General features: G+C 26.5%; 1 protein-coding gene across 5 annotated transcripts in view; it reads right to left on the bottom strand.

The window, feature by feature from the left end:
• LOC126902327 (uncharacterized) overlaps window positions 1-17,334 on the bottom strand; it is a 137,466-nt gene that overhangs the window by 89,443 nt on the left and 30,689 nt on the right. Inside the window, exon 4 of one of the 5 annotated variants that reach the window (XM_050679480.1) lies at window positions 9,627-9,846. The exons of the other annotated variants lie outside the window; for them this stretch is intronic. Within the exon in view, the coding sequence (XP_050535437.1) occupies window positions 9,647-9,846 (200 nt within the window). The 3' untranslated portion in view covers window positions 9,627-9,646. Of the gene's footprint in view, window positions 1-9,626; window positions 9,847-17,334 lie in introns of those variants that run through there. 5 annotated transcript variants of the gene reach the window in all.

The following is a 17,334-nucleotide window of genomic DNA, read 5'->3' as shown; positions in this document are numbered from 1 at the left end:
CAAGTCTATTACGCTTGTATAAATAAAATTACGCTTCTTCACTCTTTTCGGCACATTTGAGGCTGTCCAGAAATGAAGGGCATAATAATATTTAAAACCTTTATATAAAAATAGAGATAATGTCTATTTGTCGTGAGTACATTAGGTGATAATAAAAAATAAATAAAACTTGTTCCTGTTTAAAATATTAATAAATCATCTAAGACAATGTTCACCACTTAGGATGATACATAAAAAAAAAAACTAAGTAACAGGGACATAATATTTACTTATACTGACGCAGATTCCATGCAAGAGAATATTTAGAGGGTAGTCATCGTAACAGTCGCAGTCAATCGTCAAGAGAAGTCCAAAGAAGTCAAAAGAAGACGTCCCTTTTTACGAGAAAAAATGGCTTTTTATACGCCGGATGAAGTAAGCTATCGATCTCTATTGAAATTCCTGAGATGTTGGATAATTATTTGTGATTGGTTAATTGTGATAGAAACCCTGCCGTGGGCGTAGTTAATGGATTGTAGGGGACTGGTTTGAAACATGTGTTGATAAATAGTTATTTTTATTACCCTAAAAGGGAAACATTCCTTAGATGATGTATGGCTTTATTCATATATATGTGATATTTAGTACATGTGTTAATAATTATACTACATAATAAAAAAAAAAAAAATGATTTTATTACCATAACTTTTAGCTCAATTTGGAAGTTTGAAATTGACATTATTAAGTAAATTTATCAGAAAAGCTCTATATTTTTTTACATTTTTATCGTAATAGATCAATTAATAAATATCATAGTAATTATTTATAATTAACTTTTGGTGTTTAAAAAGATTCTCCAATTGATATATACAGAACTTAATTTTAATGATTTACTTTAACTAATGGAGCCAATAAAAAAATAGTTATTGAAAAGATTAACTCAATTGAGCGTATTATAAAATTTGATTATAATTGAACAAATTCAGGTGAAACTAAAAATCATTTTTTTTTTTATATTTATGATTTATATATCAACATGTTACAAAAAAATTTGGAATATTATAGACTAGTAGTAGCACACACAAATAGAGTTATAAAATTAATAAATTACAAAGTAAAATTATTTACTTTTGTAGTTGAATACTTTTATCATATCAAATCTAATTCGACAATAAATACTTTATCATTAATTAATACATAATAAATAATGTGATATATAATCTAATATAATACATTATCCTTAAAGATTGAATAAATTTCCTTCGGTCCCCGCAAATAGAGAAAGTCTCCAAAAAAAATTACTAATTTAATAATCGGTAAATTTTGACATTTTTTTCACTTTTTTTTCTTAAAACTTCCAGAACTTTTTCAAAATACAATAAATCAATATAATTTTTTTTATGCTAAAACCTTAGATATGTCCCTATCATACCTAGATATAACCTAAATAATCTGTCGTACGTCGGTAGTGCCCCAACGTAGACACAAAAGTTTATTAATGTTTTATATATATATATTGACGACGAATTCGTCGTTCGAGCTCTTCTCGAGTCCTCCCGTTGGATAAACTGATCAGCCCCAATCTCTCTAATTAGTGGACTACTAAAGGGTTAGAGTTTAGACCCGTCAGNGTGGACTACTAAAAGGGGAAGAGTTTAGACCCGTCAACACAGTCTAGCTCAAAAGTAGCAGACTGAAGGGTGGCTCTTTGTCAGCCACCAGCACAACTACCTTTTTACTATACCCACTAAAGGACGGTTAAGCCCAAACACTAGCCAGCTCGTACACTAATTATTAAGATTGACTAAAGGACCAGCAGTCCAACCTAGACTCTAGCCGCACACACACACACAAATTTCGAGAACACGGTGAATACAAAATATTTGCGCTAAGCCCAGATTTTTAAATAGTTATTTTATTTACGAAATGTATTAAACAGAAAGTCAAATATAATATAATAATTTAACACAAAAATTAATTAAATCTTACAAAAATATAAAGTTATTCTTACNAAGAGAGTATTAAACAGAAAGTCAAATATAATATAATAATTTAACACAAAAATTAATTAAATCTTACAAAAATATAAAGTTATTCTTACACCATCGACCTAACCCGTAACTCGACGTTTCTTCGACAAAAACGTCCAGTATCGTCCCCCTATACTTTTCATGTTTCCCTTTTATATTCTTTTTCCCACCATTATTAATTTGCTTACCCTGCATTTCCCTTTTATATGGAATTATTATATTGCCTAAGAGTTCAAAAATTGCTTACTACTATTGTAAAGCTTATATTATACTAAAATTGACGTAATTCAATACTTCCTCATCTAATTACTACAAATCGAACTATGCTATGTCACCACTGTGCCGCGGTCCCCCTGTGCTGGGTTTTTTTTGAGTTATTATACATGTATAATACATAAGGGATTACAAATACAGGTAGCTAATTGGTTTTATATGACTATATTTGCAGTTATATAGCTTTTATTATCAATGGTAATATGACACATTGTTGTGAGTTTATAAACACACTATTAGTTATAATCGAGGTGGACATAATGCTCATGCACTCAGACCTGTTGGTCCATTGTGCGCTTATAAACACACTAACTGGCAATACAGAAATTATATCTACTAATAGTGATAATTGACAATAAACACTCTGTGACTGTAACAGCGATGTCATAAAAATCTAAAAAGATAAAAAAAAAATATAGTTTAAAAAAACTGAAAAACATGCTTTTAAAGCATATTGAACTAAAAAGTAGAAAGTAGAACTTTTTCAACTTAACTTTTGAAAGTGTTCCGGAAAGACTGATACTTTATAATGCTATAACTTTTAGAAAGATGTATGGATCAATATAATTCTTTTTTTTATAAATGCAGGATGTTTTTACCTATCATTTGGTATATTTTTTATAAATGAATCATAGTTCGCTAATAATTGAATAAAAAAAAAAAAAATTGTGTAAACTAAATCTAATCTGATTATATATGTATATATATATCATTAAAAAACTGATCTTGATACATGTTTGAAGCATAAGTAATGATCATAAAAATGTAATTTTACTCACTGAGCAGCTAAAGATAGATCCATAATATTTAAAAAAAGAAAAGATAACTCATATTTTCAGAAATAATTTTTGAGGCTTAGTTCATCAAAAAAATTTATATTATTATCAACACTTGTAATTTTTCCAAATTTTTATTCTTCACTTTGTCTGGGTGAACACTACTTTTGTCTCAATAAAATCAATAACTGTTACTTTGATTAATCGACTATACTTTATTACAGAAATGAGATTAAACATCATGTGTTCACCCAGACAAAATGAAGAATAAAAATTTGGAAAAATTACAACTGTTGAAATTTGTAAGATTCACATTTTACTATCAACTATTACACATTTACTATTACTAAAAGGGTGTCATCAAAAATTATTTATAAAACTAGCAATAATTAATATTTTAAAAATTTTCTCGAATAAATAAATGCGTTAGAATTTATGTATTCATTAAGTATTGATTATTACTTTATAATAAAGATCTTTAAATTAAATAATATATATATATATATTTAATTTTTTATTACTTTTTAGATTTCTTTTCTACATTAATTATGATGTAGTATAATATAATAAACAAAATATTATTTGTAAAATATAAAAATAAAAACATATTTGTTCTTATTAAATATATTTTAGCAAAATGTTATTTTATCGCTATTTATTTAAATAATTACAAATTTCAAATAAGTACAAAAATATATTAAAAAATTTAATTGAATTACATAATTGAAAAACGACAATTAAAAATATTTATAGCACAAAAAATCTTTAAATAAAAAAAATATATGCATCGTGTAATCATTAAACATCCAATAACAAAAATATCATTAGATCTTAAATAAAAAAAAAATTCAAAAAAAAAATTATTATTAGAACAACATATAGCACATAAAAAATATAATAGAAAAAAGTAATGTACAAAATGAATGATAGAAACGAAACTATTCATTAAATTGAAGATTCTTGAACGAAATNGCTATAACTTTTAGAAAGATGTATGGATCAATATAATTCTTTTTTTTATAAATGCAGGATGTTTTTACCTATCATTTGGTATATTTTTTATAAATGAATCATAGTTCGCTAATAATTGAATAAAAAAAAAAAAAATTGTGTAAACTAAATCTAATCTGATTATATATGTATATATATATCATTAAAAAACTGATCTTGATACATGTTTGAAGCATAAGTAATGATCATAAAAATGTAATTTTACTCACTGAGCAGCTAAAGATAGATCCATAATATTTAAAAAAAGAAAAGATAACTCATATTTTCAGAAATAATTTTTGAGGCTTAGTTCATCAAAAAAATTTATATTATTATCAACACTTGTAATTTTTCCAAATTTTTATTCTTCACTTTGTCTGGGTGAACACTACTTTTGTCTCAATAAAATCAATAACTGTTACTTTGATTAATCGACTATACTTTATTACAGAAATGAGATTAAACATCATGTGTTCACCCAGACAAAATGAAGAATAAAAATTTGGAAAAATTACAACTGTTGAAATTTGTAAGATTCACATTTTACTATCAACTATTACACATTTACTATTACTAAAAGGGTGTCATCAAAAATTATTTATAAAACTAGCAATAATTAATATTTTAAAAATTTTCTCGAATAAATAAATGCGTTAGAATTTATGTATTCATTAAGTATTGATTATTACTTTATAATAAAGATCTTTAAATTAAATAATATATATATATATATTTAATTTTTTATTACTTTTTAGATTTCTTTTCTACATTAATTATGATGTAGTATAATATAATAAACAAAATATTATTTGTAAAATATAAAAATAAAAACATATTTGTTCTTATTAAATATATTTTAGCAAAATGTTATTTTATCGCTATTTATTTAAATAATTACAAATTTCAAATAAGTACAAAAATATATTAAAAAATTTAATTGAATTACATAATTGAAAAACGACAATTAAAAATATTTATAGCACAAAAAATCTTTAAATAAAAAAAATATATGCATCGTGTAATCATTAAACATCCAATAACAAAAATATCATTAGATCTTAAATAAAAAAAAAATTCAAAAAAAAAATTATTATTAGAACAACATATAGCACATAAAAAATATAATAGAAAAAAGTAATGTACAAAATGAATGATAGAAACGAAACTATTCATTAAATTGAAGATTCTTGAACGAAATTTCATAAAAATTATTACCAACTTGAAAGTTGTTTATAATACAACAGAGTTGATTTTTCAACAATTATAAGTCATCCGCAGAGTAGTAGTTCAATAAAAATTTGTTTAAATTAAATCTATAGTCTCTGCGGCAAAAAATGTAAGAGTTATAAGGTAAATTGCTTGGTCATGATTTATCAAAAGTAAATGTTTAGATGAGTTCATCAGATGAATCTAGATCTTTTTGATCGTTTTTTCTTAGAGACTTTCTTTGTAGAGCTATTCGTAGATAACTTTTTATTTTTTATAGGATTATCAGTCGGTGATTCAAAATTATTTATGTCATCAACATTTTTAGATAGTTCGATGTTATTTACTAATTTTTCTAGTTCGATTGTATTAATTGTTTTATCAAACACATAGGAGTCTATAATTTCTTGCGGAATTCTTTTGAGCAACACAAACGGATCTATAAATATTAAAATTATAAATTAATTTTTTGATAACAATTTCATACAAAATAAATCATTTTTATATTAAAAAGTCATTATATTATTATAAAATGACGAAATTTTTTTTATAAACACCATTGGAACTTTAATATATAAAAATAAATATTACTATGATAATTTTATAAGAATTCGTATGTTATTTTAAAAACAAAAATGAAAAATATTTTTAAAGTAACGTGGTTTTGCTATCCGCTTAATAGACTCAGTGTAGAAGGGTTTCCGAGGAACTCCTTTAGGGTTTCTTATCATAAACGCAACTAGAAAACAAGAAGGTGCTACGCCCCTCAATGGACAAAATTACCCCCAACATTTTTTTAATTTACGTATGTTTTGATATATCTTATAACTTATAATACAACAATAATTTTTTTGAAATTTTATTTTCTTAAAAATTTTGAAATAGCCATTATTCAGTTTTATCTTACAAAAATATTTTGTGGGTCGATGATAATTTTAGAACAAGTTCATATTAAGTTATTATTTCAACGAAATTATTATTCGATCAAAAATAATAAAATATGTCTAACATAGTTAGACATTCTGTATAATTGTTTGGGGTAAGAAGAAAATCAAAAATGTTAGTTAAATGTTAGATTATTTTAGGTTTAAGTGTTATATGTAAAATTAAGTGACTAAATTAGACTAAATTTAATTATTAAAAACTAAAGCCTATAAAATATACTTCATTAATTTATTACTTGAAACATTAACATAAAATATAACTATAAAGTACACTAATACAAAATTTAAAAATATATTATTTACACATTTTTAATAATAGTATAAAATGAATGATTGATTAGCTGTTACTATCAAACTATTATATACATTCTAACAGTGGAATTTGATTTTTTTTTTATAAGAAAAACAAAGGCGTCATTTGGGAGGGGACAACTAGTTATTTTCCCCAGTCTACATTTTCATATACATATTGAGTACATATTGGGACCGTATAGTGTTAAACCGTCATATTAGCAAGACACAAAATATCAAGAGTGTGGGGCAGCAGACATACTTTACCCGCTCATTCTATGCACATGTGTATATTATTATAAAAAAAATGACACTTACTCATATGATTGACTTTATCGGATGGTATTTCCACAATAATTGGATTTGATTTGTTTTCAGTAGATATCTCGACTTTTGACATGTCAGGAGTTTTATTTTTACGATTTAAATTAAGAGTATAAGAATTATTTACTTTGTCTTCATATGTATTTGTTAGTCTAAGTTTTTTACGTGAATCGTTAACGTCGTCGAGATGAGCTCTCTTCTTTGTTGGAAACTTCTTGGGAATTTCAGGCTTTTGAATCCTTGAATCCTCGTCTTCATCAAATGTTAAAAGATCTTTATAAAATTTTATAATTTTACGTTTACTTGGACGTTTGCCAACAAAATGAGGATTTAAGCGTATGTTGATTTCGATGACAGGAGTTCTATTCTTTTTTCGATACATCTTGTGGGTTTCAGAATTGTTAATTCTTACATTTTCTTGTTCACTAAAATTATTTACTATTTCGTCTGCATTAATTTTTTTACTATACATATAGTAGTCTATAATGTCTTGTGGAATTCTTTCGATCAATACAATCGGATCTATTAATTTAAAAATTATAAATAATTTTTTAATAAATATTTCATGTAAAATATATAAATTGTATATTAAAATATATTAATATAAAATAAATTAATCTTACTCATATGTTTGACTGCTTCGGATGGTATTTCCACATTAATTGAATTTGATTTATTTTTAGTAGATATTTTAGCGTTTGACTTATTGCGAGCCTGATATTTACGTTCCAAAATTAACGCATCAGAATTTTTTACTTGTCTTTTATTGACAGTTGTTTGTTTTTTAGTAATTTTCTGAACATGGTCAACATTAAGTGTCTTTTTCGATTGAAACGTCTTGGAAGTTTCAAGCTTTTGAATCGTTGTATCCTCGTCTTCATAAAATGTTAAAAGATCTTTATAAAATTTTATAATTTTACGTTTATTTGGACGTTTGCCAACATAATAAGGATTTGAACGTATGTTGACGAGAATGGAATTTCTATGTCCAGTTATTAGATGGCTTATAGTCTTTTTGGTTTTGTTTTTCATGTTTAATTTTTCGTGCAGAGATATAAATTAAATATCTGACTACAAAAAATCAAATATTAAAGAGGTTTTGGGCAAATTTTGTGGGGTTTTCGGGCTTAAGAAAATTTCCGTGTCACAACTAAATAGCCCGTGATTGTTAAAAAATATTAACTTAAACAATATAAATTTGTAGTCAAGGAAACAAGAAAAAAAAATTTATATAAAAACAAACAAATTGGAATAGATAATCGCTTTTGCATTATGTAAAACGAATAATACATTGGCCATTAAAACTTTAAGCCAAAAAAATTAAAATTAAAATTATATTTATTGTTGTAAAAGTTTGTAAAATTTCCATTTTCTTCGTATAATTTTTTTTTTTACTGTTGTATATTATATTTTTATAATTGTATTTGAGATATTGAAATATAAAAATGTGTAAATCGACATAAATAAGTTTCAAAAATTTTAAGGTAGACAAATTAGTTATAAACTCACGTGAAATTAACAAAATTTAAAGGGATGATATATTTATTAATGAATATTTTTTTTTTTAAATAATGATTAATTGTCAGTCTTATCAGTCATTCTAATTTGATCAGTAATTGATTCTTATTCTAAACCATTTAATTTCTTGTAAAATAAATAATATTAGAATAAAAATTTTTTTTTTTAAGATGTAATTTGCAATTTATCAGTCATGGAGTATTTTTGATGTTGGTATGGACCGTTAGTATTTTCCATAATTCGAGTAAAAAGATTTTAATTTTGGCAATTTAACTTTTCTTAACTCTAAATGGTAACTTGATAACTTTATTTTTATCACCAAAATAATCCGGGATAACGTTATTTTTATATAACGATATGTGTTATTCAATGAATAATAAAATTTGTCAGAGTTACAAAAAAAAAAATTATTTTATAAATTTAATTTACATTTATGCAAATTAGTAAAATTGATTTCAATTGCTACACTTTTAATAGTGTAAACATTATGATACGATCACTGACTGATTAAGTTTGAACGAATGTTTCGATGACTTATGATTTCAGGCGTTCCGTATAGGCAAGTTAATTTTCAAGTCTTCGGCAAGTGACGTAAGACGCGCACTGTATTTACCAATCGAGAAAAATTGTGAAACGGTACTAGGGACTCAGGAGGAAAGCAATGACGGTGGGCAATTTGATTTCCGAGACTCGGTAATTTACAAAAAGTTGAAAAAATAGTACCAAGAATTCAAAAGGTGTACACAATTTTTAGTATTACCTTTTTCGATGGCATAGCGTAACATAGTCTCGCTGACTTTCGCCAATGGTCACATGGTGCAATGCTGTGCGACTAACAGTTAAAGACAACGGCGTAGCGCAATGTCTGTCCATTATTCGTAACGGTTTATGTGTACAACGTCAGGGTGGCACGCGTGCCTCTTCGACACACACATTAAACGTACATAAGTGCACTACTCCATCAATTTCACGTTTCCTGTATGATGATATGTTCTTGTATCATCGCCTGTATGCCGAAGCCCAAGTTATACAATTATAAACGTTCACCGAATAGCGTTGAACATACTATTTTACATTCAACAGTCAAATGCCATTAATAAATTATTTGTCGTCAATTAATAGATTTGTACATACGACCGTGTTTCAATTAAATAAAAACCTTAGATGAGTCAAATTTTTTTTGATGTCGCTCTAAGAATACACTATTTAAACGTTTTCATTATTCTTATATTCTTATAAAACTTACATTACAATTAATTATATTTATTAATTAGAAAATAATTTAATATAAACTAAACAAAATCAGAGGCAATAATTAAATTCTCGATAATTTATCATAAAATAAATCGTTGAATGTTATGAGTCTTGTGTTACGGCATTGGAGGATTTCAAAGGTGTCCTTTGAGGTGGTGCTTCTATGATTTTGATCAGATTTACAACAGGTGCCTCGAATGTCAGTGAAATGAAAAATGATATTATGAAAAAAGCTACGGCATTTCCAAAGTATAAGATGAGCTGAAAAAACAATCATTTCATTTGATTAAATATACAATTTTAATATAAAATCAAATACATCTTATTTTATTATGGAACAAGTGAAAAAACCTTTTTCTGGGAAAACTACTTATCGAGCTCAGATGTTCAAAATTTTTTTTTGACGAAAATACTCGGTCACAAGACTCCGGGAAAGTTATTGTGGAAGGTCGGAAAATTTTAGCCAGTGTTATAAAATGTCGACTGTTTTTGAGAAAAACACTCGCTGACGTCGCCAGCGTCTTTCGACTGAAGGTTTAAAATTTTCATTAGACCCGTTCAATAACATTTCTGAGATATCATAAAAAAATCAATTCGTTTATTTTTCATCGTTTTACGACCTATTTTTTTTGTTTTAAGTCTACGCGCATGGTTTTAATATGAGCATTGACTCATTTCTGCGCATATGTTTATTGTGATTCTTAATTTGTAAAATATATATTTTTATGACCATTTAATTTTCTATTCAATTCATAATTAATACATGTTATTGTTGTCATGTATGAATTGATTGTTTTAATTTATTAACTATCCTTTTTTAGCTTTTTTAGCTACTATTTCAACGATACGTCAAATGATTACAATTCATATTTAGTAATACTTAGTTTTAAGTAAAAAAAAAAAAACACATCATAGTAAAACCAATACCTTCTCAGCTTCGCATCAAAGCTAAAAGCAATAAATATATGTACTCAAAACGAAATAAAAATAATTTAAATTTATAATATATTTTTGATATAAATAGATTTCTATAATTGTAAATAATATTGCTAAAGTTATCATGTAATACCATAATTAATTTTTAGTTTTTATTGTTTTATTGTATCACTTTAAATTGCCGTTCGGCGTTAGCTAAATAAATAAAAAAAAATATCGGCNTTTAAATTAAATTGCCGTTCGGCGTTAGCTAAATAAATAAAAATAAATATCTCCTCAAATTACTCAACAAAAAATACACATATACGCCGAACTCAGTATTAAAACATACACTAACTCATTTTACAAAACTTTTCCTTAACCTAATATTAACTGATGGTGAGAAAGAAGGTGGAGGAAACTAGTGTAGTCCTGCATCGAGCGCAGCAAATATATCGATTGAACCGAAACATGTAGGTTCGGTTTATTATGGTTTACCTAACGTCATATTTTTATGACAAACCATCGTTTATTAGTATCGAATTGTGGCTAAATAATTGTACATTAATAAACTCATTATTATTTATTTACCAAGATGTATGATTTTATGTAGATCAGAAATATTCTTGGAAGTAGGGTCAAGTGGGGTAAATGGAAATGAAATTTACATGTTTTACAACTTTTATTAGATTAGTAATAATTTTTTAGCTTAGATGCGAAGCTAAGAAGGTATTGGTTTTACTAAGATGTGTTTTTTTTTTTTTTTTGTGTCTGTTANAATTAAAGCTAATGTAATCTACTTTAATAAGGAAAAAAAAAATTTCGGACTTTATTTTATATTCAGGGTGAAAATGGCTACCGAATGCTATTTTTGTGTGAAAATTTTCGATTTTGTATTTTATATTTTTAACTTTATTATGCTATAACTTTTTTGAAAAATGTATGGATCAATATCATTTTTTTATGGGAAATACTATTTTTTAATAATTCCTTTTTCATTCGACATACTTTATCTTAATCAGGATATTAATAAGGAACTAGCAGTTTATGAAGCTTTTGGAATAATCCACAAATTTTTTAAAATTAAACACTATCTAAAGATTTGCATCGAAGCGTTTTATTTTGATAGTGATTTTAATCACTGTCAGATATCATTATACTTGATCCAACTATGCTACGTCACCACTGTGCCGCGACCCCCCTGTGCTGGGTTTTTTTTAATCCTCGTACTAAAATATCCCCATCATCTTCATCTACACTAAACGTACATACTTAAAATGTTGTTTCTTACGGTTCCCTCCAATAAAATCTATTAAAAGAAATACTCCAGGTTTTATTTGAGACCAAATTGGTGTATAAAACTTCTTCAATACTTAAATCTAATGAATTTTCATTACAATCATCTTCTGATAAATGATAAACTACATCATCAATATTATCAATTGATTGTTCCAACACAATATTTTGTACATCATTAATAGCTTTCTTTGGTCTCCCAAGTTTACTAGGATATTTGATTAGCTTTAACAACCTTAAAGCTAATAATATCTTTGGCAGTTGAAGGCGAGTTTCGACTTTGTATAGGTTGTAGCTCAGTGAAATTATGATTTTCACTTCTCCAACTTCTTGGCTCTACTTCTCCTGTCAATATATTTTCTGTATTAAAACTCTCTTGCAAAAAAAGGCCCATATTTTTGCTCCGTAAATGATTGTGTAAATGACAACAAGTTCGAACAATTATTATAGCTTTTTCAGGACTGAGATTAATAGTTTTCAAAAGTATTCTAAATCTTGATGCCAGTATTCCAAATGAATTTTAATAACGCTTTGGGCTCTTGATAGCCTATAGTTGAAATTACGTTTTTCTTTTATTAGATTTCTTTGTGAGTAAAGTTTCATCAAATTTTCGGGCAATGAAAAAGCGTCATCAGCCAAAAAAATATAGGACATATTGAAATAAATTCTGGGTAAATGATNCAAAAATATAGGGCATATTGAAATAAATTCTGGGTAAATGATCTGGTTCAGGTAACTTCATTTTTTTTTCTAGAAGATGTTTAGAAAGGAATGTATTTGAAAATACTTCCCCATCTGATACTCTTCCATTTGAACCAATATCCACCATCATGAATTCGTAGTTAGCATTACAAACTGCCATTAAAAGAATGCTAAAATTATGCTTATAGTTGAAGTAATAAGAGCCAGATTCTTGAGGTTTCGTAATGTCTATGTGTTTGCCGTCGATTGCGCCCAAACAATGATTAAAATTCCATTTCTTTTCAAACTCTTCTGATATTGCTTTCCACTCTTCTTCGGATGCTGGCATCTAAATATACAATGATTTAAATTGATTCATTTTTTCAGGTTGAAGGTAATTGTGTTGGGGCCGTAATTGATGTAGTTAACTCTTCACCAAAACTAGGTCGACCACCAAAAACAATGGCCAATAAAAAGAAATGATTTACTGGAATTAGAGTGTAATCGTCTCACCGTAGTTAATTCTGATAACGATATCCTAGCCAAAAGTTGGACAATAGAATTAGAAAAACTTGACCCAGAAAAAAAACTTTATGCCCAAAGAGCAATAAATGACATACTTTTTAAGGCTCGATTAAAAACTTTACACCGCTATTCGGTATTGATAAATCATGATTGCACTATCATGATATTAAGGCTTATTTATCGTCATATTTTGATGACCAACCTTCGTTTATATAGATGAGAAAAAAAGTTGGTTTGGACCTATAACTACAATGATTTGGAAAAATGCCATTAACATAGGAATTGGTGTAGTAAAAACAAATGAAATTGCCATTCTTAATATAAAATTAGATGGATCATTTTATGTTATTGTAGCAGTAATACATCCTATGCCATGTGTTTTAGGAAAATATAAAGAAAATATAACACCTAGAAATATTGAGATCATGATACATGATGGTTACTTCGAATTTCTTCAGGAAACAAATAAACGCGACAAAAATGAAATTAAATACGAACTCGAGTCATACTTATGAGATCTTCTTCAAAAAAAAATTTCATCATCAAAAAGAAAGAAAACTAAATGTTCAATAGATTCTTACTTGGTTTTTGATAATCATCAAAAACCAATTAAAATTAATATTTAATTATAACTACTTTAATCTTTGTGAAAAATTGTCCATCACATATTATAATTTAACAATTAAAATTAAAATTTCTCAATTTTATGTTAATGATTCTTTAAAAAAAAAATTTTTTTGAGTTAGAAAAAATGTGTTAACTCATTTGATTTTTATCTCATTTAGTTTCAATAACTTCAATAAATATCAAGGACCTCATTACTGTAGTCTCTTTTCGTCAGAAGAAATTCATATTAATATTATTTTACTATGTGTTTTTTTTTTTTGTAGCTATCATTCATTTTCTCAGCTCTCACTTGACCTACTTTATTGACAAATTTTTTTTATAAATTAAACACTATCTACAGATTTGCATTAAAGCGTTTTTTATGATAGTGATTTTAATCACTGTCAGATATCATCTATACTGGACCCAACTATGTCACGACCCCATAATAATTACCTTAAGTATTTACTTTTCATTTGGTATTCATTTCAGGAAAATCTTACGCTATAATTGCCCCTAGGGAGGGATTCAAAATAGTTTGGACAAAAATTAAACTTTTTCACCTTAAGTATTGAAAATGTTCCTTATAAGAACAGATAACGTCACCAGATATAGAGCTATATTAACTAGAGCAAAAACTACTTACTGAAGTATATTAAATTTCAATGCCATAATCTCAATATTGCATAGTCAATTTCATAACCACAACATAAAATAAATGAACAAAATAGGGAAAACATGAGCATGACAGATCCAACGAATGTGCCAGGGTATAGTGGTCATGTCACCAACGTCAATAAATATCCTCTTTATAAATATAGAGGACTTATTGAGATATTCACCGTATCCATTCTGACGACACCCGAGGATCTGACTGCTCATGGAATGAGAATGCAAAGGAGAAAAAAGAATGAAAGAAAAAACATAATAATAATTGACCATTACTTATAATATAAAATTAAAGTTCACCCGTATATAGTCATTAACTATTAATTGCAACAAAAATACAGACCTCATGTCTAGTTAACCAAATAAAGAGAAAACAATGACAATAGGGTAATTTTATTAATTGAAACTTTTTTTTTATATATTTGATCACTCTGTATAATCAAATTTTTATAAATTGTATATTTATATTACCATGTATATTCAATTTTATACGATTTATTCATTAATAGCACTATTAATATAACTATATTAATAATAATAACATTTAGGTAATTCTGTCTATTGCAACTTATTTTTTTTATATCTAGATCATTCTTTACATCGATCACTTTTTTGTTTTTACATTTGGATCACTCTATATTATTCTGATTTTTAAAAAATTTATTTAGATAACACTTAATTTTTAAATTTATAAGCTTTATTCATTCATAAAACTCAAGATATATATAATTTTTATAACATATACATATTATTCTGCTCATCTCCTTAAAAACTAAAAAACGGTAGCACAGTATAGACGTGGAAAAGTTGGGACAAGTATACATGCTATTTTTTTTTCAAGGCTGACATTTCTTTAAGAAGAAGATCCCGTAAGTTTTTTGACATATGACTGGAAATCGTATTTAATCATATTTTCGTCGCGTTTTTTTGCTTCCTAAAGAAATTCGAAATAACCATCATATGTCATGATTTCTAGATTTCTAGGTGTTATATTTTCTTTATATTTTCCCAATACGTTTGGCTTCGGATGTATTATTGCTACAATAACATAAAATTTCCCATTTACTTTTTCACCATCAATTATAGTTTCATTTGTTTTAGTCACACCAATTCCTATGTTAATGGAACTTTTCCAAATTATAGTAGTTGAAATTCGATAGGGTCAAGTGGGGTAAATGGAAATTGGGGCAAAAGGAAAAAAATATTATTTAAAATAAATTATTAGTGATTATAGAATTCGGTATCATTATAACCACAGTACACATAAGGTATAATAGTGTGCAATGATAAAAATATGGAAAATTTGAGGATATGTATAAATTGTTATCACTCGAAAAAGTGTTTATGATTATTTTAGATTATATTTTCTGCTTAATGCCTTTTGAGAAGGGCATCTTCATCAAAAATATAAGTAGAACAGTACAGTTTGAACTAAATTGTCATTTCATATTTACTTATTTACTATACGGCCCTAAAACTAGTTTAATATCACTTTTTCTATGGAATTATATTTTTTTTGTAAAATACAAAATAAAAATCAATTGGGCTAAATGGAAATATTAATAACAAATATAATTTGAAATATTACGATCTTTATCATTTTTTTTTCAACTTCAGAGTGCGTAATTACATCAAAAAAACATATTAACAGTTGTAGAAACTCAAATTTCATTAGAACCTTCAACGTCAAACACTTTTATAGACTAAATTTTTCCAACATCAAGTAATAATATCTCAGTAAGCCCAAAAGATATAATATCTATTTTTTCAATTCAATTAATACAATATAAAACTAACAATACAATTTGTGTTACAAAAGACCAAGTTCCTCGTCTTAGAGTAACAAAGTATGGTGAAGTNCCCGAGTTCCTCGTCTTAGAGTAACAAAGTATGGTGAAGTTTTATCAGATAAAAATGTGTTAAAATAATTGGAGGAAGCAACCTTAAAGCTAATCAAATATCCTAGTAAACTTGGGAGACCTAAGAAAGCTATTAATGATGTACAAAATATTGAGTTGGAACAATCAATTGATAATATTGATGATGTAGTTTATCATTTATCAGAAGATGATTGTAATGAAAATTCATTAGATTTAAGTATTGAAGAAGTTTTATACACCAATTTGGTCTCAAATAAAACCTGGAGTATTTCTTTTAATAGATTTTATTGGAGGGAACCGTAAGAAACAACATTTTAAGTATGTACGTTTAGTGTAGATGAAGATGATGGGGATATTTTAGTACGAGGATTAAAAAAAACCCAGCACAGGGGGGTCGCGGCACAGTGGTGACGTAGCATAGTTGGATCAAGTATAATGATATCTGACAGTGATTAGAATCACTATCAAAATAAAACGCTTCGATGCAAATCTTTAGATAGTGTTTAATTTTAAAAAATTTGTGGATTATTCCAAAAGCTTCATAAACTGCTAGTTCCTTATTAATATCCTGATTAAGATAAAGTATGTCGAATGAAAAAGGAATTATTAAAAAATAGTATTTCCCATAAAAAAATGATATTGATCCATACATTTTTCAAAAAAGTTATAGCATAATAAAGTTAAAAATGTAAAATACAAAATCGAAAATTTTCACACAAAAATAGCATTCGGTAGCCATTTTCACCCTGAATATAAAATAAAGTCCGAAATTTTTTTTTTCCTTATTAAAGTAGATTACATTAGCTTTAATTTAATATATATATAAAAGTGTCAGACTTTCCGAAACACTTTCAAAATTTAAGTTGAAAAAGTCAATTTTTTGTGAAAAAGTTGTCATTTTGAATCCCCCCCTGTAGGCAGGTAAAAAGTCAGATTTTTAGGTAATGACATCATGCAACTATAAAAAAAAGAATTATGTTGATATGTTTATTTTAAAAAAAGTTACGGCAGTTTTTGTAAAAAAATTTCGAAAATTAGCCATTTTTAAATTTGTAATTTTTTCGGATGTTTCCCCCATTTACGGGGAACGAGGGAATTTTTTTCAATTTTTGAGGGTAATGTCTTCGACTAGATACGATTTGTGATCTTTTGACGTATCATTGAAAGAAATCGGTTC

Source organism: Daktulosphaira vitifoliae, unplaced genomic scaffold (assembly GCF_025091365.1).
Source record: "Daktulosphaira vitifoliae isolate Bord-2020 unplaced genomic scaffold, ASM2509136v1 Scaffold_3, whole genome shotgun sequence".
NCBI classification, from domain to species: domain Eukaryota; kingdom Metazoa; phylum Arthropoda; class Insecta; order Hemiptera; family Phylloxeridae; genus Daktulosphaira; species Daktulosphaira vitifoliae.
Note: the sequence above shows the minus strand (reverse complement) of the source record. Positions and strands in the feature narration are given on the sequence as shown.